The 20,500-nt window shown below is 43.8% G+C and overlaps 1 protein-coding gene across 11 annotated transcripts in view; it reads left to right on the top strand.

The window, feature by feature from the left end:
• LOC139260132 (myopalladin-like) overlaps window positions 1-20,500 on the top strand; it is a 635,514-nt gene that overhangs the window by 519,683 nt on the left and 95,331 nt on the right. For all 11 annotated transcript variants that reach the window (XM_070876326.1, XM_070876331.1, XM_070876327.1 and 8 more), the window contains one exon: window positions 18,940-19,605. In XM_070876326.1, coding sequence (XP_070732427.1) covers window positions 18,940-19,605 — 666 coding nt within the window. The remainder of the gene's footprint in view (window positions 1-18,939; window positions 19,606-20,500) is intronic.

The following is a 20,500-nucleotide window of genomic DNA, read 5'->3' as shown; positions in this document are numbered from 1 at the left end:
CTGGGAGTGACAGTAGACTGATCACTTTTAATATCTAGACAATGTGGCTAAACAATTAAGAAAGTGAATACACTGCTGAAATACCGGGACAATTTTGTGAGGATCCCATGGAGGAGTGGATATGATTGTGAGTTTGAGGTTGGACTATAACACTGTAGCTCTGAGGTCCTGACCTTTGGGCACTGCCAGCAAGGCTCCATGCCAGCAGTGGATTTTTGTGAAATTATTCTTATACAGCCAACAATTGGGAGTAACACTTGAGTAAGCTATGCTAAGGTTTAACATTACACAAAAAAGACATATAGGCACTGGGAATGGGCAATAAGTCTTATTCAAGGGTAAAGGGTGAGCTGTGAGGAAACATTAGGTAAGTTTATGCACAACAGTTTAGAAAGAAGGCAGTTAATGGGGCACTTCCTTGAACTGTAGAAAATATTAAATAGCAGTCATGAGGTAACCTTAGAATGTTAATTCGAATAATCTCACTCAACAGGGTAGAAGAAACAAAAACGTTGAGGCCTGTCAAAATACAGTTGGATGCTGACATGGGAATGTTCAGGTACTAGAAGGATGAGCATCAATGTGAAAGTTTGAGTACTAGAAGGATGTGGTACACTGAGAATGTTTGGGACTAGAGGGATGTGGTACACTGAGAAATGTTTCTGTCAGCCATGGCTCAGTTGATACCACTCTCACCTCTTGAGTCAGAATGCTGTGGGTTCAAGTCCCACTACTGCACTGTTGGAGGTGCTCTCTTTCGGATGAGATGTTAAACCGAGGCCCCATCTTCTCTCTCAGTGGATGTTAAAGATCCCATGTCACTATTTTGAAGAAGAGCAGAGGAGTTATCCCCGGTGTCCTGGCCAATATTTATCTCTCAATCAACATCACTAAACAGATTATCTGGTCATTATCACATTGCTGTTTGTGGAAACTTGCTGTGTGCAAATTGGCTGCCATGTTTTCTTGGTTGAATGACCAAGATTTTCTATGGTCTTAAGGCTCTTTTGTGCTTCTACTGCAGCCAGCTTCAGGACTGTGATCTATGCGGTTTTGTATTTAGACTGCAGCATGTCTCAGTAGGCATGCAGAACTTTGCTTTTATATGGAGACCCACAGGGAGTAAATGCAACAGCCAGCTCCCTGTATTTATATTTCTAAAACTCGCTGCCGTATCCTGATAGTACAACCATATGCCTCCTTTTTCATGGGTATGCACTAGCACTGGTTCCTGAAACTTGGGGCTGTTTATGCTGTGGAGCATGTACATCTACAGTTAGCTGTGTTCCTACAGCATCAACTTGTAGTTATGTAGTGCCTTTAACATATAGAAACACTGTAAGCACTTCACAGAGGCGTAAGGGGAAAAGTGCCTATGTTAGGGAACTATATAAATGCTAGTTGTTATAGGACTACAGCTGACTGCAGACATATTATAGTGTTAACTCATCAACAAAAAATTGATTGAAAAATAGAACTGGGTGAAAAAACAGCTTTCCCTGAAGGATTCAGTCTCTAGCAATCTCTCATATAGATTAGCCTTCATATTCTTCACTCTTTTTGTCACTATTCTTGCAAAGTACTTGATAATCTGTTGATGTGAAATTTATTTTAATTCATGTATGTAAATACGTTGGGGGACTTTTTGTATATCCAGAATAGAAGCAGTAGGAGTTCTGCTGTTTGGTTACATTCTTGTGCTGTCTATGCCTCAGAATTTGCTCGGAAAATTATTGGTGTGTAAATAACCCAGAAATGTGTGATGAGGAAGAGATATACCATGAGTTGTAAATCGCCACAAATTGCTGGGAAATTTGCGCCGATCCGCTGTTAGCCTCGCAAAAACCGGAGCTTGCTGTCCACTTTCCCATGAGTTTCAAGAAATCGCTTGTGAAACAAATGAAACTTGCCACAGAAAGGACTCTTTTAATGACAAGATTTACGTGCCTGAAAAGCCATCCAATCTCGCCAGCCCAGAAAGGAAACAACTGAACCTGTGGAGTCCCATTCCTGCAGCGAGTAAATTGTTCGCAGATATGTCTAAAAGTTAAATTTTTTCAATGTTTTTCTTACTTTTCCTTTCTGTCTCCGTTCGCTCTCCCTCTTCATCCAATCTTTCTTCCCCTCTTCATTTCTCTTTCTGAACCTGATTTGACAAGAATTCATCTTATTTTCTTCTCTATCCTTAAATCTCGTAGGTTAAGGATAGACTGTTGGTCCCGTCTTTCACCAAGTGCGAGCTGATAACTGGGCAGCGGGGCATCTGGCATTTGGTCAACGATCTCGGGAGTGAGGATATTTGCTTGGGCAAGATTGCGGTATTTACCCATATCTTGCCCAGCAAATGCCCTCAAAATTCTTGCGCCTGAAAAAGCAGGCGCATAGCCTACTTTTACAGGAGTAAGTGTTTAAAAGCATACACAAATATAATTAAATTAAATAAACATTTTAGTGTTAAAAACTCTGCCCACTAAGGTAAATTTATTTTTAACCCGAATTACAAAACTTTAAAAAAAATTGGAGGCATTTATTAACTTTAATTTCAATTAATTTTAATTATGTGAGGTCTGTTTTTTATTTTTTATTATATGTGTTTAGAGTGTTTTTTTTTCCATTAGTAGCAATGAGAACTCGTAGATACGGAGTTCTCATTGCTATTAATGGGAAGGCTGTGGAATACAGTACCTGATTGGCTGAGCAGTCACACTTCTGTGTGGGAACCTGGAGGACGGGAGCGCGCTTCGCAGCGCGGGAAGAGAAGGCCTCCCCAATGGAATCGCAGGTTTTTCCTGAATCACCAGGTAAATTCGTAGAAATGTTTCAGGTCGGAGGCAATTGCCCGCAGGAAGCCTCCGACCGCAATTTCCGGGGCATTATTCTTGTGGATGCAGATCTGCAATGTCAATTAGTGGCCTATCAGTTTAAAGAAAGAATATTTTTGTTTGGAGTGAGAAATTATTTACTTGTACTTGGGAGAACCATTTAAAAGTGATCTTAATGGTCTGACACAAAGAAGGCCATATGGGAAGAGTATTGTATTTCAGTTACACACACAGGTCAGCAACTCATTTGAAGCTGTAATAGTGACAGCTACAAAATAGAGTAGCATTTAGGTAAATCTTACAGGAATCTGGCCTTTTTAAAATAATTGTTCACTGTTGCAATCTAAAAGGTTTTGGTTAAACTAGACTCTGCAGCAATTAATAATAATAGGAACCATACATTTGAAACACAAATTTCATCAGGTTACAAAGAAAGGAAGCTCAATGTTCTGTTTAGAGAGATTCTAAATAATTGTGTCTATTTGTTGATTTCAACTTTTAACTCAGCTTCTTTTGAAACTAAGGATTGCAATTATTGTGCACGGAGGTTAGTAAAGTTATTGTATACTGATCAGATTGTACATTGATTTTTACAGCAGTTGTACTAATAAATCTTGTCGGATAAAAAGATGTTACAAAGAGCGAATCACATTGTTTAATATTCCAGCTTCCTTTCTTTGTAACCTGATGAAATTTGTGTTTCAAATGTATGATTCCTATTATTATTAATTGCCGCAGAGTCTAGTTTAACCAAAATCTTTTAGATTGCAACAGTGAACAATTATTTTAAAAAGGCCTGATTCCTGTAAGATTTATTCTCTCTCACTACCATCACATATCTGCCTTATTCAGTTCTTTTATGGTATTAATGCAGCCTGACATACAGAATCTACGGTAACAGGTGGTTCATACCATTCAGCAATCGGTAGCAGGTATTACAACATATTCAGATTTGTATGGACTTGTGACACAAAATCAAAATACTAGCTCAGTGAAGTTTGACTAAAACAATCACTTAACATCACAGGTCTGATTTTACAAGAAATGTGCCCGGCAGACAGTCTCCCCAGCTAGGAGTGCCTATCGAGAAATCATGGATGTATACCCAGCCGTTTTCTATCCATTGAAATAAATTCCATTCCATTCATGGTTATGTTTGTTGGAGGCCAATCATCTCAGCCCCAGGACATCGCTGTAGGAGTTGCTCAGGGCAGTGTCCTCGGCCCAACCATCTTCAGCTGCTTCATCAATGACCTTCCCTCCATCATAAGGTCAGAAGTGGGGATGTCTTCATTATAGGCAGTCCCTCGAAATCGAGGAAGACCTGCTTCCATTCTAAAAGTGAGTTCTCAGGTGGGTGTAAAGTCCAGTACGGGAATTACAGTCTCAGTCACAGATGGGACAGACAGTGGTTGAAGGAAAGGGTGGGTGGGGAGCGTGGTTTGCCTCAAGCTCCTTCCGCTGCCTGCGCTTGATTTCTGCATGTTCTCGCCGACGAGACACGAGGTGCTCAGCACCCTCCCGGATGCTCTTCCTCCACTTTGGGAGGTCTTTGACCAGGGATTCCCAGGTGACAGTGGGGATGTTGCTCTTTATCAAGGAGGCTTTGACGGTATCCTTGAAACATTCTCTCTGCCCACCTGGGGCTCACTTGCCATGTAAGAGTTCCGAGTAGAGCGCTTGCTTAGGGAGTCTCGTGTCGGGCATGTGGACGATGTAGCCCGCCCAATGGAGCTGCTCGAGTGTGGTCAGTGCTTCGAAGCTGGGGATGTTGGCCTGAGCGAGAACATTGACGTTGGTGCATCTATCCTCCCAGTGGATTTGCAGGATCTTGCGAAGGCAGGTTGGTGATACTTCTCCAGCACTTTGAGGTGTCTGCTGTATATAGTCCATGTCTCTGAGCCGTATAGGAGGACGGGTATCACTACTGCCCTGTAGACCATAAGCTTAATGCCAGATTTGAGGTCCTGGTCTTCAAACACTCTCTTCCTCCGGCAACCTAAGGCTGTGCTGGCGCACTGGAGGCAGTATTGGACCTTGTTATCGATGTCTGCCCTTGCTGATAGTAGGCTCCCAAGGTATGGAAAATGGTCCACGTTACCCAAGGCTGCGCCATGGATTTTGATGACCGGGGGCAGTGCTGTGTGGCGGGGTCAGGTTGGTGGAGGTTGTCTTACGCTGATAATTGCACAGTGTTCAGTTCCATTTGCATCTCCTCAGATAATGCAGCAGTCTATGCCCGCTCGGAGCAACATCTGGACGACACTCAGGCTGGGGCTGATAATTGGCAAGTAACATTTGCATCACACAAGTGCCAGACAGTTACTATCTCCAACAAAAAAGTGTCTAATCACCACCCCTTGAAATTCAATGGCATTACCATCACTGAATTCCTGAAACATCAACATCCTGGGGGTTACCATTAACCAGAAACTTAACTAGATCAGCCACATAATACTGTGGCTATAAGAGCGGGTATTCTGCGGCGAGTGTCTCACCTCCTGATTCCCCAAAGCCTTTCCACCATCTACAAGGCACAAGTCAGGAGTGTGATGGAATACTCTCCACTTGCCTGAATGAGTGCAGCTCCAACATCACTCAAGAAGCTCGGGGACAATCCAGGACAAAGCAGCCCACTTGAATCGCACTCTTTCCATCACCTTAAACATTAACTCCCTCCACCACCGGTGCACCGTGGCTGCAGTATGTACCATCTACAAGATGCACTGCAGAAACTCGCCAAGCCTTCTTCGACAGCACCTCAGAATCCCATGACCTCGACCACCTAGAAGGACAAGGGCAGCAAGCGCATGGGAGCACCATCACCTCCAAGTTTCCCTCCAAGTCACACACAATCCTGACTTAGAAATATATCGTCATTCCTTCATTGTCGTTGGATCAAAATCCTGGAACTCACTCCGTAACATCACTGTGGGAGTACCTTTATCACAAGGACTGCAGCGGTTTCAGAAGGCGGCTCACCACCACCTTCTCAACGGCAATTAGGGATGGGCAATAAATGCTGGCCTTTCCAGCGATGCCCACATCCTAGGAACGAATAAAAAAAAGTAGAAAAACTATGGTGGGTGTGGCCACAATTTCCTGATACCTGCCAATGGGCAAGGCTCATGGCTGGGAACACAATTTGTCTTGGTGTCTCGACAGATAACAACCAATCAATCCTGGAAAGAGGTGAGACAAGCAGTTTGAAGGTTGTGCTGTAAACTTGTTAATTTCCATTAAAAATAATGATATATTTAAAACAATTATGAAAAAATTGACTTTTTTAAGCAGTTTAGTACCATGTCCATTTTACAAAGAGAATACATTCTGGGAAATGTAAGTTTATTGTAGTGGTGAGGAGAATTCCAGAACTCATCTGTTAATGGGCTCAAAATTGGCCCACCCATTTTTTTGGCGCATTCACCAGAGATGCACCGACTTTGCGGCGCCGAAAAGATGTCTCCGGATTCTGGCCGCTCTGTGGCCTCTCCCATGGCTTGGTGCAGCGTGGTCTGTCGATTAAGGGGCGGAGCTAGGGCCCTGCACAAAAAACAGTGCTGGCAGCTCTCCGCATGTGTACTGGAGGTTTCGCGCATGCGCAGTAGCTCCTGCCCCCAGCCTTTGTGTGCGTGCTGCCGCCCTATCCCAGGCCAAGTGGCCTCACGACATGCGCTGGGCTAGAACTACGTTCGCTGGAATAGTCAGAGAGAGAGTCAGAGAGCGCGAGTCGGAGCGAGTCAGTCAGAGAGTCAGAGAGAGAGAGAGAGAGAATCAGTCAGAGAGTCAGAGAGAGAGAGAGAGAGAGAGTTCATCAGAGAGTCAGAGAGAGTGTAAGAGAGTCAGTCAGAGAGAGAGTCAGTGAAATACCCAGTGGAACTAGAGGTTCCATGTCTCCTTTGGCAGGTTGGCAGTTTATCTTAGAAATCATTTTCTGCTTGGATGTCAGCGGTCTGTGCTCTCCCGGTCGTCCCACACCTATCCCCGACCGAGTAGCCTCCTGCACCGGCCTGCCCGCTGACTTCCTGGGCCGAGTTTTGATAGGAAGGTAGAACATAGTTTTATTTTTTATTTCTTCTTGAATACATTTCCCAGAATGTATTCTCTTTGTAAAATGGACATGGTACTAAACTGCTTAAAAAAGTCAATTTTTTCATAATTGTTTTAAATATATCATTATTTTTAATGGAAATTAACAAGTTTACAGCACAACCTTCAAACTGCTTGTCTCACCTCTTTCCAGGATTGATTGGTTGTTATCTGTCGAGACACCAAGACAAATTGTGTTCCCAGCCATGAGCCTTGCCCATTGGCAGGTATCAGGAAATTGTGGCCACACCCACCATAGTTTTTCTACTTTTTTTTATTCGTTCCTAGGATGTGGGCATCGCTGGAAAGGCCAGCATTTATTGCCCATCCCTAATTGCCGTTTTTATGCTTCTTGAATGTTGCTTTGTTTAGTGCTTTGCAAAGTCCTCTCTGCTTCCCTTCCCACCCCATCTCTGGCCAAATGATTTAGATGAGGTGAGGGGATTAAATGTAGTATCTCCAAATTTGCGGATGACACTAAGTTGGGTGGCAGTGTGAGCTGCGAGGAGGATGCTGTGAGGCTGCAGAGCGACTTGGATAGGTTAGGTGAGTGGGCAAATGCATGGCAAATGAAGTATAATGTGGATAAATGTGAGGTTATCCACTTTGGTGGTAAAAACAGAGAGACAGACTATTATCTGAATGGTGACAGATTAGGAAAAGGGGAGGTGCAAAGAGACCTGGGTGTCATGGTACATCAGTCATTGAAGGTTGGCATGCAGGTGCAGCAGGCGGTTAAGAAAGCAAATGGCATGTTGGCCTTCATAGCAAGGGGATTTGAGTACAGGGGCAGGGAGGTGTTGCTACAGTTGTACAGGGCATTGGTGAGGCCACACCTGGAGTATTGTGTACAGTTTTGGTCTCCTAACCTGAGGAAGGACATTCTTGCTATTGAGGGAGTGCAGCGAAGGTTCACCAGACTGATTCCCGGGATGGCGGGACTGACCTATCAAGAAAGACTGGATCAACTGGGCTTGTATTCACTGGAGTTCAGAAGAATGAGAGGGGACCTCATAGAAACATATAAAATTCTGACGGGGTTAGACAGGTTAGATGCAGGAAGAATGTTCCCAATGTTGGGGAAGTCCAGAACCAGGGGTCACAGTCTAAGGATAAGGGGTAAGCCATTTAGGACCGAGATGCGGAGGAACTTCTTCACCCAGAGAGTGGTGAACCTGTGGAATTCTCTACCACAGAAAGTTGTTGAGGCCAATTCACTAAATATATTCAAAAAGGAGTTGGATGAGGTCCTTACTGCTAGGGGGATCAAGGGGTATGGTGAGAAAGCAGGAATGGGGTACTGAAGTTGAATGTTCAGCCATGAACTCATTGAATGGCGGTGCAGGCTAGAAGGGCCGAATGGCCTACTCCTGCACCTATTTTCTATGTTTCTATGTTTCTATGTAAATGGTCTCAGATGTACCTACCTGCGCTGATTCCTTAACTCTCCGCAAGGGTTTTCTGTGTGCGCTGGCCTAAGTTAGTTTGGAACAACTATTAGTTGTCCAAAGTGGCCTAAATGGCCAAAACAGGCATAAGTTGCTGGTAACGCCCCCTTTTGAAAAAATACTAAACTAAAAAAAATCCTAACTAACTCACTTACACTGGCGCAAATTGAATGTGCAGAATGGGGATTTTGAAGATACTCCAGAAAAATCAAGTTGCTCAAAAAAAAAACGGAGCAATTCCTGGCCAATTTTGAGCCCATTTTCTGGTCGTTCTCAATTGTTCTCAAAAGTGGACTAACTGGATATTGCACATTGGGATTCTTACACAGCATGAGGGAGAAGGAGGAGAATCTATGAACAATTTCTTAAATTCATAAATCACTTGGTATAATATTTTACTAAACATTTTAAATAACAATTCATTACATATTTACCTTTGCATATTTGTTTTCTGATATACGATAATGTTTACTATGCTAAACTTTAGTGGGAAAATGTAATTTGTTGACCTGAATCCAAATAGCCTGCTCTACTTGGAGTGGCCAAGATCAGTTCAGTAAAGAGGGATTCAATATTTACATGAAGACTATCATTTTGTAACTGTTAAATCATATAAGTCATTGTTATTAGAACATTTATACTTGCAATTCTGTCACCGAGTTTTATTTTCCTGAGGTCACGACTATTCCACACTGTTAATTGCATTGTGCTCTTTCCCCACCTTCCCATCCAGTTAGGGCACAACACCCAGATGTGTCTGTGGCCTAGGTTACTTTAATACCAGCAATAATCCAGTTACGCTGATATTAACATCAGCAAATCTAGGCTTGTTTATTATTTGAGCTGCAGGTATGGTGGGCTGTGTAAGCTAGTATTAATAATGGAAGCGTATAGTTGGAAGAACAGTGAAAACATAAAATAGCAGGTGATGTTTCAGTTGGAGCTTTCTGATATTTCTATTTGCCCAACAGAACTACTCCAGTCTCAGTGATTGATCAGCACAAACATTGAACTGTTATCCACAGTAAAGATTAGCATTTCTTTTATTGAACTCAAGAAAACAGCATGATCAGCAGCAGTATTTTCACAGGTGATATAAAAGACAGATGTTAGTTTTGTTTCCCTTTTGTAAATGACCGGCTCTTTGCACTCATCGTTAGCTGAATTATTTAATACAAGGGGCTGAGTCTGAGAAGCTGAAAATACAACAAAATTGAGTGTTTTGCTTTCCTTATTTAACATTTTTAACCTGAGATTTTTGATTTGCACATACTGGCCATTTTTGGGGATATTCTAATGAGGATATTTTGAGAATGGACGGAACATTTGGGGCAATTATTCCCTTACACATACTCTAGGCCGACAAGGCACATGTCTGAAATATTTGTAGAATTTACCCTGTGATATTATGAATCTCAATATTAAAAGGGCTAGTGCCATTGTTGTTTAGGTCATATATCTTCTCTTTTGATCACTAAAGTAACCTGGTTGTGGGGAAATCAACATGTTATTTGTTAATTGAAAGAATCTGATGGTCTTGCATCATTACTCTACCACCAACCAGCCATCTCCAATACTAATACATCTTCATTCTCATTCACCAGGCCCGTCCAGTATATTCCCTCCTCACTCTCATTCACCAGAACCTCCAGTACGAATCCCTCCTCACGCTCATTCGCCAGAACCCTTCAGTACTAATCCCTTCTCACTCTCATTCACCAGAACCCTCCAGTACAAATCCCTCCTCACGCTCATTCGCCAGAACCCTTCAGTACTAATCCCTTCTCACTCTCATTCACCAGAACTCACCAGTACTAATCCCTCCTCATTGAAGGTTGGCATGCAGGTACAGCAGGCGGTGAAGAAGGCAAATGGCATGTTGGCCTTCATAGCTAGGGGATTTGAGTATAGGAGCAGGAGGTCTTACTGCAGTTGTACAGGGCGTTGGTGAGGCCTCACCTGGAATATTGTGTTCAGTTTTGGTCTCCTAATCTGAGGAAGGACGTTCTTGCTATTGAGGGAGTGCAGCGAAGGTTCACCAGACTGATTCCAGGGATGTCGGGTCTGACATATGAGGAGAGACTGGATCAACTGGGCCTTTATACACTGAAGTTTAGAAGGATGAGAGGGGATCTCACAGAAATGTTTAAGATTCTGACGGGACGGGACAGGTTAGATACGGGAAGAATGTTCCCAATGTTGGGGAAGTCCAGAACCAGGGGACACAGTCTTGGGCTAAGGGGTAGGCCATTTAGGACTGAGATGAGGAGAAATTTCTTCACTCAGAGAGTTGTTAACCTGTGGAATTCCCTGTCGCAGAGAATTGTTGATGCCAGTTCATTGGATATATTCAAGAGGGAGTTAGGGATCAAGGGGTATGGAGAGAAAGCAGGAAAGGGGCCATGATCTTATTGAATGGTGGTGCAGGCTCGAAGGGCCGAATGGCCTACTCCTGCACCTATTTTCTATGTTTCTATGTTTCTATGTTTCTACATTCCTCACTCTCATTCACCAGGCCCCTCCAGTACTAATCCCTCCTTACTGTCATTCACCAGAACCCAGCAGTACTAATCCCTCCTCACTCTCATTCACCAGAATCCAGCAGTACTAATCCCTTCTCCCTCTCATTCACCAGGCCCCTCCAGTAATAATGACTCCTCATTCTCATTCACAAGCCCCCTACAGTACTAATCCCTTCTCACTCTCTTTAGTACCAATTACTCATCACTCTCATTTACTGACCTCTCCTGTATTGTAGATTTGGCAGGTCAAGCATTTTTAACATTCTCATATTTATTGTTTGGTATTAAGTGTTGTTAAGTACTAAACAGTCTCCGTGTCTGCTGGTGTTGAGCAGAATGGCTTATCAGGGCTGAAAAAAACCTTGTGATATGCTCACCGATGTTCTTATCACAAGATTTGTCCCACTTTTCCACTGCGTGCAACCTTTGGGCTTTTTGCCTGAAGTGACTTCTGCCCAAAATATGCAATAACTTCATTTAAATATTCTAATACATTTAAATTAATCAGAACATGATATCCTGCTTGCTAATTAAAGAATTCTGCTGTATGTTTCCATTGCCCATCTAGAATGAGGTTAAATGAAACTCCATGTGTGATGGTGCTCTTTAAGAGCACCATCACACCTTGTTTTTTAATTTGTAGTTTTACAAAATATTTTTGCTACTCGTTTTTGTTAGAATTTTGTTTTGACATTTTTATGAACGTTTTCTTTTCTTCATAAAAACTTGGTCAATGGCCAGTGGCCCTGAATTTGTGGTTGTAATGACGGCAAAACTGTCAGCGTTCGTCGTCATTACTGTGTAAAACTGACAGCAACATCTGGCATCCTCACATGCGCAATTATACTCGTAAATCTGAAAGTTGCTGTTAGTGAGACCCAGTTGCTTCACAGGATGAGTTGCTGCAGTCTTCACAGATGCAGTCAACACAGAATCAGTGATTTGTCTTAAACTCTAATGATTTACACACTATTCTCGCTGTAAAAGCCAATGAAAATGTTAAGCCTTGTTCAATCAAGAATTACTGAATTTTTAACATCATACAAAGTCATAATTATTGCTGAACAACCTTTCTGACCCTGAAAAACTAATTTTATAAGTCTGAAGTCTCATTCCCGCAGAAGAACATTTAAAAATTGCAGATTTTTAATATAATATTTTTTAAAGTTTTTGATATATGATACATTTCTCCCTCTGTATACCCCAATCAAAAACAAAAAGTGCCACATTGCAACAAAATTCTAAAGGGGTAAAGTGTTAAAAAGACAAGCCTGAAGGCTCTGTGCCTCAATGCGAGGAGTATTCGGGATAAGGTGGACGAATTAATTGCGCAGATAGCAGTTAACGGATATGACGTAATTGGCATCATGGAGACATGGCTCCAGGGTGACCAAGGCTGGGAACTCAACATCAAGGGGTATTCAATATTTAGGAAGGATAGACAGAGAGGAAAAGGAGGCGGGGTGGCGTTGCTGATTAAAGAGGAAATTAATGCAATAGTAAGGAGGGGCATTAGCCTGGATGATGTGGAATCGGTATGGGTGGAGCTGCGGAATACCAAAGGGCAGAAAACGCTAGTGGGAGATGTGTACAGACCACCAAACAGTAGTAGTGAGGTTGGGGACAGCATCAAACAAGAAATAAGGGATGTGTGCAATAAAGGTACAGCAGTTATGATGGGCAACTTTAATCTACATACAGATTGTGCTAACCAAACTGGTAGCACTATGGTAGAGGAGGATTTCCTGGAGTGTATTAGGGATGGTTTTCTCGACCAATATGTCGAGGAACCAACTAGAGAGCTGGCCATCCTAGACTGGGTGATGTGTAATGAGAAAGGACTAATTAGCAATCTTGTTGTGCGAGGCCCCTTGGGGAGGAGTGACCATAATATGGTAGAATTCTTTATTAAGATGGAAAGTGTCACAATTAATTCGGAAACTAGGGTCCTGAACTTAAGGAAAGGTAACTTCGATGGTATGAGGTGTGAATTGGCTAGAATAGACTGGCAAAGGACACTTAAAGGGTTGACGGTGGATAAGCAATGGCAAACATTTAAAGATCACATGGATGAACTTCAGCAATTGTACATCCCTGTCTGGAGTAAAAATAAAACGGGGAAGGTGGCTCAACCATGGCTAACAAGGGACATTAAGGATAGTGTTAAAACTAAGGAAGAGGCATATAAATTGGCTAGAAAAAGCAACAAACCTGAGGATTGGGAGAAATTTAGAATTCAATAGAGGAGGACTAAGGGTTTAGTTAAGAGGGGGAAAATAGAGTACGAGAGGAAGCTTGCAGGGAACATAAAAACTGACTGCAAAAGCGTTATAAATATGTGAAGAGAAAAAGATTAGTGAAGACAAACGTAGGTCCCTTGCAGTCAGATTCAGGTGAATTTATAATGGGGAACAAAGAAATGGCAGACCAACTGAACAAATATTTCGGTTCTGTCTTCACAAAGGAAGACACAAATAACCTTCCGAATGTACTAGGGGATAGTGGGTCTAATGAGAAGGAGGAACTGAAGGATATCCTTATTAGGCGGGAAATTGTGTTAGGGAAATTGATGGGATTAAAGGCCGATAAATCCCTGGGGCCTGATAGTCTGCATCTCAGAGTACTTAAGGAAGTGGCCCTAGAAATAGTGGATGCATTGGTGATCATTTTCTAACATTCTATCGACTCTGGATCAGTCCCTATGGACTGGAGGGTAGCTAATGTAATACCACTTTTTAAAAAAGAAGGGAGAGAGAAAACAGGTAATTATAGACCGGTTAGCCGGACATCAGTAGTGGGGAATGGAATCAATCATTAAGGATGAATTAGCAGCGCATTTGGAAAGCAGTGACAGGATTGGTCCAAGTCAGCATGGATTTATGAAAGGGAAATCATGCTTGACAAATCTTCTCTAATTTTTTGAGGATGTTACTAGCAGAGTGGACAAGGGAGAACCAGTGGATGTGGTGTATTTGAACTTTCAAAAGGCTTTTGACAAGGTCCCGCACAAGAGATTGGTGTGCAAAATGAAAGCATATGGTATTGAGGGTAATGTACTGACGTGGATAGAGAACTGGTTGGCAGACAGAAGCAGAGAGTCGGGATAAACGGGCCCTTTTCAGAATGGCAGGCAGTGACTAGTGGAGTGCCGCAGGGCTCAGTGCTGGGACCCCAGCTCTTTACAATATACATTAACGATTTAGATGAAGGAATTGAGTGTAATATCTCCAAGTTTGCAGATGACACTAAACTGGGTGGCGGTGTGAGCTGTGAGGAGGACGTTAAGAGACTGCAGGGTGACTTGGACAGGTTAGGTGAGTGGGCAAATGCATGGCAGATGCAGTATAATGTGGATAAATGTGAGGTTCTCCATTTTGGGGACAAAAACAAGAAGGCAGAATATTATCTGAATGGCGGCAGATTATGAAAAGGGGAGGTGCAACGAGACCTGGGTGTCATGGTTCATCAGTCATTGAAAGTTGGCATGCAGGTACAGCAGGTGGTGAAGAAGGCAAAAATGGTTTGTTGACCTTCATAGCTAGGGGATTTATGTATAGGAGCAGGAAGGTCTTACTGCAGTTGTACAAGGTCTTGGTGAGGCCTCACCTGGAATATTGTGTTCAGTTTTGGTCTCCCAATCGGAGGAAGGACATTCTTGCTATTGAGGGAATGCAGTGAAGGTTCACCAGACTGATTCCAGGGATGGCTGGACTGACGTATGAGGAGAGACTGGATCAACTGGGCCTTTATTCACTAGAGTTTAGAAGTATGAGCGGGGATCTCACAGAAATGTATAAGATTCTGACAGGACGGAACAAGTTAGATGCGGGAAGAATGTTCCTGATGTTGGGGAAGTCCTGAACCAGGGGTCATAGTCTTAGGATAAGGGGTAGGCCATTTAGGACTGAGATGAGGAGAAACTTCTTCACTCAGAGAGTTGTTAACCTGTGGAAATCCATGGCGCAGAGAATTGTTGATGCCAGTGCAATGCATATATTCAAGAGGGAGTTAGATATGGCCCTTACGGCTAAAGAGATCAAGGGGTATGGAGAGAAAGTAGGAAAGGGGTACTGAGGGAATGATCAGCCATGATCTTATTGAATGGTGGTGCAGGCTCGAAGGGCCGAATGGCCTACTCCTACACCTATATTCTATGTTTCTATGTTTCGCTTTTTATACATTGATTTCAATGGCCTAGAAATCCCGGTTGAGGTCCTCCCGTGGGCGAACGACTGAAAAAGGGAAAAAAAATGCGCACATACTTCTTCCTGCTTCACCCACGAGAAATCCCGGTCCTGAGGCGTCCTCTCCATGTGCATTGGAGCACGTGCACGTCTGAACGGACATAAGTTGCAGCTGCAGTCACTTGGCTCTGGGCAACCAATCACGGTACAGTATTTTCTCATTCATCATAATGGGAACGCTGTAAGTAGGAGTTCCCATTATTATGATTGAGAAGCAGCCCCCAAACACCAAAACACTAATAAAAAATTGAAAATATACATTACATATTTAAGATTAATTTAAATTAAAGTTATTAATGTCATTAAAAAAAATTAATTAGATTTTTAAATGTTTTTTTTAAATTATGGTTTTAAATAAATTTACTGTAATGGGCAGGGTTTTTAACCCTCTTTGCACCCACCTTTTGCAAAAAAGGCTCCACTTCACCTGACTTTGAACAGGGGATTTGTTACTTACCCGCAAACATTGTTTCCTGCCCCCACATTTGTTTGCCTTTGCTTGATTTTTGCCAGTTGCTTCTTTTCCCCATAAAACCTTTGTAAGATCTGAACTAGACCTAATTCTATTTTTTTGATTATGTCTCTGTGAAGCTCCTTGCGATGTTTTCTACATTAAAGTCATTGGGACCGAAATTGAGGCCCGCCAGAAACCTGCCGCACTTACCGTTTTCTAAGTGTTTTCACTGCTGGATAGGATTAGGTCGACTCTTGGTCGATATTCAGCTCTTTGTCGTTTTTTTAAAAATCGGCCAGCAAGTTGGTTATAAATCTTCGGTCCACTTGGCGGTGTCAAAACCTGTTTTTTCCTGGTGGTCCAATAAGGCTGCGACATTCTGCAACAAAGGTGTGGCTTTCCTTAAAGGAAAGGACGCACTGCTGCTGCGGCCATGTTTTTTTTTGTGGGCTGACTGCCATGTCGGCCCGACAATTATGCCCCCAGATTCGGTCAGGCCTCCAACAGGCAGTCTGGCACCCCCTCTTGGGCGAAACCCTCCCTCATGGCCCAGTGGACCGAAGTTTTAAAATTGCGAAGGCTCTCCCCTTTAAGCGAAGGTGAGAACCGTGGTGACGCAGCGCCGTGATGACATCATCGCGGTGGTCACTCCGCACTGCCCCCAACTTCCACCCCTCAGGTGTTACCACTGCCACGTGTCTGCCCCTCTCGTGTAGTCACCACCCCCGTTAAGAGCGAGTTCCGGATCCGAATTTTAAAAAAGCAACAAAGAGCGGAATTTCGCTCAAGAGGCAACCTTAACCACAGCTGCGGTAAAAATCATTGAAACGGGGTGCGTGTGCCCCGTATTGGGCGGGGGAAATTTCTACCCCAGAGACTTTTGGAATCTGGACACTGTCATAAAAATGAAAGAACTAAGTTTACTAGTTCAGTGTAAATTGTGTGGTGTCAGATATTTGGACTGAATCCTAATTGAAAACTCTTGTTTACAAACTGTGGTTTATTTTTCTTCGAATCTGTTTTATGTGAGGCTGTATTAATGTAACTGATTGAAGGGTAAATCCTGGACTTGTCCTTTCGTTTGATATGTTCAACATTTGTTCAGTTATATTCGAGAGTAACATAGCCAAGGCAGGGAGATATTTTCTTCACAGAGGTTCTCCAACTAAATGAAGTTGGCCATCCATTGAACATTGCAGCTACACCTTGGATAGAAAGTGCTGGAAATACACAGAAGGTTTGCCAATAACAACAACTTGTATTTATATAGCACCTTTAATGTGGTAAAACGACCCAAGGTGCTTCACAGAAGGAGAAATTAGGACAGATGACCAAAAACTTGGTCAAAGAGGTAGTATTTAAGGAGAGTCTTAAAGGACGAGAGAAGGTAGAGAGGCAGAGAATCTTAGACAGGGAATTCCAGAATTTAGGGCCTTGGTGGAATGTTTAAAATTGGGGATGTGCAAGTGGCCAGTCATCCTCATCATTGGCAGTCCCTCGGAATCGAGGAAAACGCTGCCACTCTTAAAATGAGTCCTTAGGTGGCTGAACAGTCCAATACGAGAACCACAGTCCCTGTCACAGGTGGGACAGATAGTTGTTGAGGGAAGGGGTGGGTGGGATTGGTTTGCCGCACGCTCTTTCCGCTGCCTGCGTTTGATTTCTGCATGCTCTCGACGATGAGACTTGAGGTGCTCAGCGCCCTCCCGGATGCACTTCCTCCACTCAGGGCGGTCTTTGGCCAGGGACTCCCAGGTGTCAGTGGGGATGTCGCACTTTATCAGGGAGGCTTTGAGGGTGTCCTTGTAACGTTTCTGCCCACCTTTGGCTCGTTTGCCGTGAAAGAGTTCCGAGTAGAGCGCTTGCTTTGGGAGTCTGGTGTCTGGCATGCGGACAATGTGACCTGCCCAGCGGAGCGGCCTGTACCTGCAAAGTGAAGAGGCAGTTAACATTTTGGGCATAGAGCCTTTGTCAGTTATGTGAAACATCAACCCTTTCTCTCCTTTTCTGAATCTCTTCAATCTGAGTTGTGATGTATTCATGAATCGTATACAGTTGTCAGTTGCCATTTCAAGACCTTGCTAACTATCTAGTTGAGTTGTTGACTGGCTGTGGAAATCATTGGTTATATTGGCAGTAACACAAAGTTTACGGGACGGGCAGCGGGCCGCTCAGAGCCAGAGGCTTCGTGCTGCCGTTCACTACACTGTTGGGTGTCTTTGTCCAGGAGGTTGGGGAAGATAAACAGATAGAATTCAGTAAACAAACCATTGCAGCCATAGCAGAAACAACCTTCAGACAGTGTGAGAATTTTGCCACGGACCTCGAACTGTTTGCAAAGCATGGAAAGCGGACCACCGTAAACACAAATGATGTGAAACAATGAACTTGAGTTTTGGTTTGGATGCACATTGGTCAGGTGTTGAGTGTCGTGATCGCACTGCCTGTCTGATAGCACCCGTGAGATTCTCAAACCATTTTCATGGTTGGCACTCATTACAGTAATATCGGTGAGCTGCTGGTGCTGAAAGATGCTGTCAGCAGCTGACCAGTTTGGAGTGGGGGTGCAGGGGGCGAAGGGCGGGGGGGAGGGGGGGCTGGCGGTGGGGTGAGTGGTAAATCCAGTAGCTTCAAATCAGAAGTGGGATGTTAATGTGAGGGGGGGTAGGAGGAAATCCTGGGAGGTAGGATGGGGGATGGAGCGGAGTGGAATGGAGGGATCGTTAATGAGTGGGAAGATTTTTGCGGGCAGGGTGGAGTGTTCCTCTTGGCCCTACAGATATCAGTGGCACAGCTTTTTTCCCCCCATTTTTGAAGTGGACTGCGACAGACCCTTTAAGGACTGCTGGTTCGGAGTGCATGCTCTGCTCAGTGGAATGCCATGGTTGCATTGGGGGCCTACATCTGGTATAGGGCCCCAATTTACATAATTAAGTCGGCTCGTGTCTGTTTTTGGCGGGAGCACTGCTTACCTGATTCCCAACTGCTACAAAATCATAGCAGGTTTGATGTCATTGTGAACGAGGCAGTAAGTGCTGTACCTGGATTTTCAGTCTGCTACTGTCCTGTCCGAAAACAGGGTCAGAGATTGCCCTAGAGTGATCATAAATTGGTTTATGTTGGAATTAACGAAGCATGTTCGAAGTCAACTTAAATCTGGCTATTTGATTTATCTTTCAATCTCTCAAAAGGGTCTTTGTGACATGTGGATCAAATGTTTATGTAACATCCAATCACTCAGTTTGATCAAAATGCTTAAAGCTTCCTGTTAATCTACACATCTTCATCCATTGCAGCTATTTGTACTTAGAATTAACTCATTGGCATGTTTGTTTGTTTTTTCTCCTGTTCTATGTGCAGTGATCTCGTCCAGTTGCAACAACTACACAACCAGGTCCTACTTGAACAACAGCAAGAATCGATCCTACAGCAGTCGCCATCGCAGTCCTCATCCTTGCTCACCTCCCTTCCGCCTGCCTCTCCATCCACCATGAATGTTGTCAATTCTGCTCCTCATCTGTCTGTGGAGCCATCCCCATCTAGCAAGTCACCAACACCAAAAAACACCCTACCCCAGGCATTTAATTATGCCCGGCCAAAGCAGTTCATTGCTGCTCAGAATGTTATGCCAGCTGCTGTCAGAAGTTACTCCCCCTCACTTTCTCCTCTGCCTATGCTGAGCACAGTGTCTCAAAAGACAGAGAAGCAATATGGTGAAGAAAATTACTTTGGATATCCACTCACATCAGCGTTGCAGTACCCTGTTATATATCCCAGTAGGAGTTTGCCATCCCCACTCTCACACAGTTACCCCACCACAAGTGCAATTGGACGAGCCATTTCTTCCGCTGTTTCTCCTCTACCAAATTCTCAACCTCGGGTTGTATCGCCAACTTTCATTAATGCTGGCAGCTCCTGTCCTAGTCCAGTTCAGAACCCAGTGGCTTTCCTCAGCTCTGTATTACCATCATTGCCTTCTGCACCATCTACCAATGCCATGGGTCTTCCCAGGAGTGCTCCAGCAATGTAAGTATCAGTTACAAAATATGTTTCATTACTGTGGCAGTGAGGTGTGGGGAGATTTCGGCATGGAAAATTAAAACTCTTTCCTTTAAACCTACTATGAAAGGGAACTAGGTGGTGCAATGGGTTAGACACTGGAGGCTAGGGGCCCAAAATTCACCGTCCCCGAAGGGACGGCTACCGCCGGGTTTGGGCGGCAGATCCACCGCAGTCGGGTACTTTTCCCTCCTCGAGCCATATTCAGCTCGGGGAGGATTTCAGCGGTGTTCACTTCCGCCAGAAACGGTGCGGTGAAGCCACGGTAAAGGAGGGTTCCCAGCGGTGAGCTCTGCAGCGTGCGGGCTACTGGAAAGGGACTACCACAGCGAAATTAGCCGAGGATAAGGTAGGACTTTTCCCGGCGGTGCTCCCGCGAGGTTGTCGATGCGGTGCTCGAACGCGACACCGCTGGGGCCCTTTGGTAGGTAAAAAGTTTTATTACTCATTATTGTTTTTATTTCATTTTCCAGCATGCATCCACAGTATTTATCTTTTGATATAGTTTTATTAAATATTAGTGTTTTTATTTCATTTTTCAGCAGCGCGGTATTTATCTTTTGATATAGTTTTATTAATTGTTTTGGCTCCATTAAACCTGCTGAGTGCTGCTCAGAAGTTTCCACATACCCCTGTACTTTTGTACAACTTTCAGGTCTGATTCTTTTGTGGAGTCCTGTGGGCTGCAGAGACCTGCTTCGCAGGATTTACCCTGAGGATGGGAGGAGTGTTGGGAGGGCAACACCTGGTCAGAAGCAGGGCGGCACACAACAGAAAGCGTCACTGTCAGCACCATGCAGACAGGCAGCGGGCAAGGGAGGCAGCAGCCATGATTCATTCATTCTGCGCCGGACCAGTGTGC

This window comes from Pristiophorus japonicus, chromosome 3 (genome assembly GCF_044704955.1).
Source record: "Pristiophorus japonicus isolate sPriJap1 chromosome 3, sPriJap1.hap1, whole genome shotgun sequence".
Lineage (NCBI taxonomy): Eukaryota > Metazoa > Chordata > Chondrichthyes > Pristiophoridae > Pristiophorus > Pristiophorus japonicus.
Note: the sequence above shows the minus strand (reverse complement) of the source record. Positions and strands in the feature narration are given on the sequence as shown.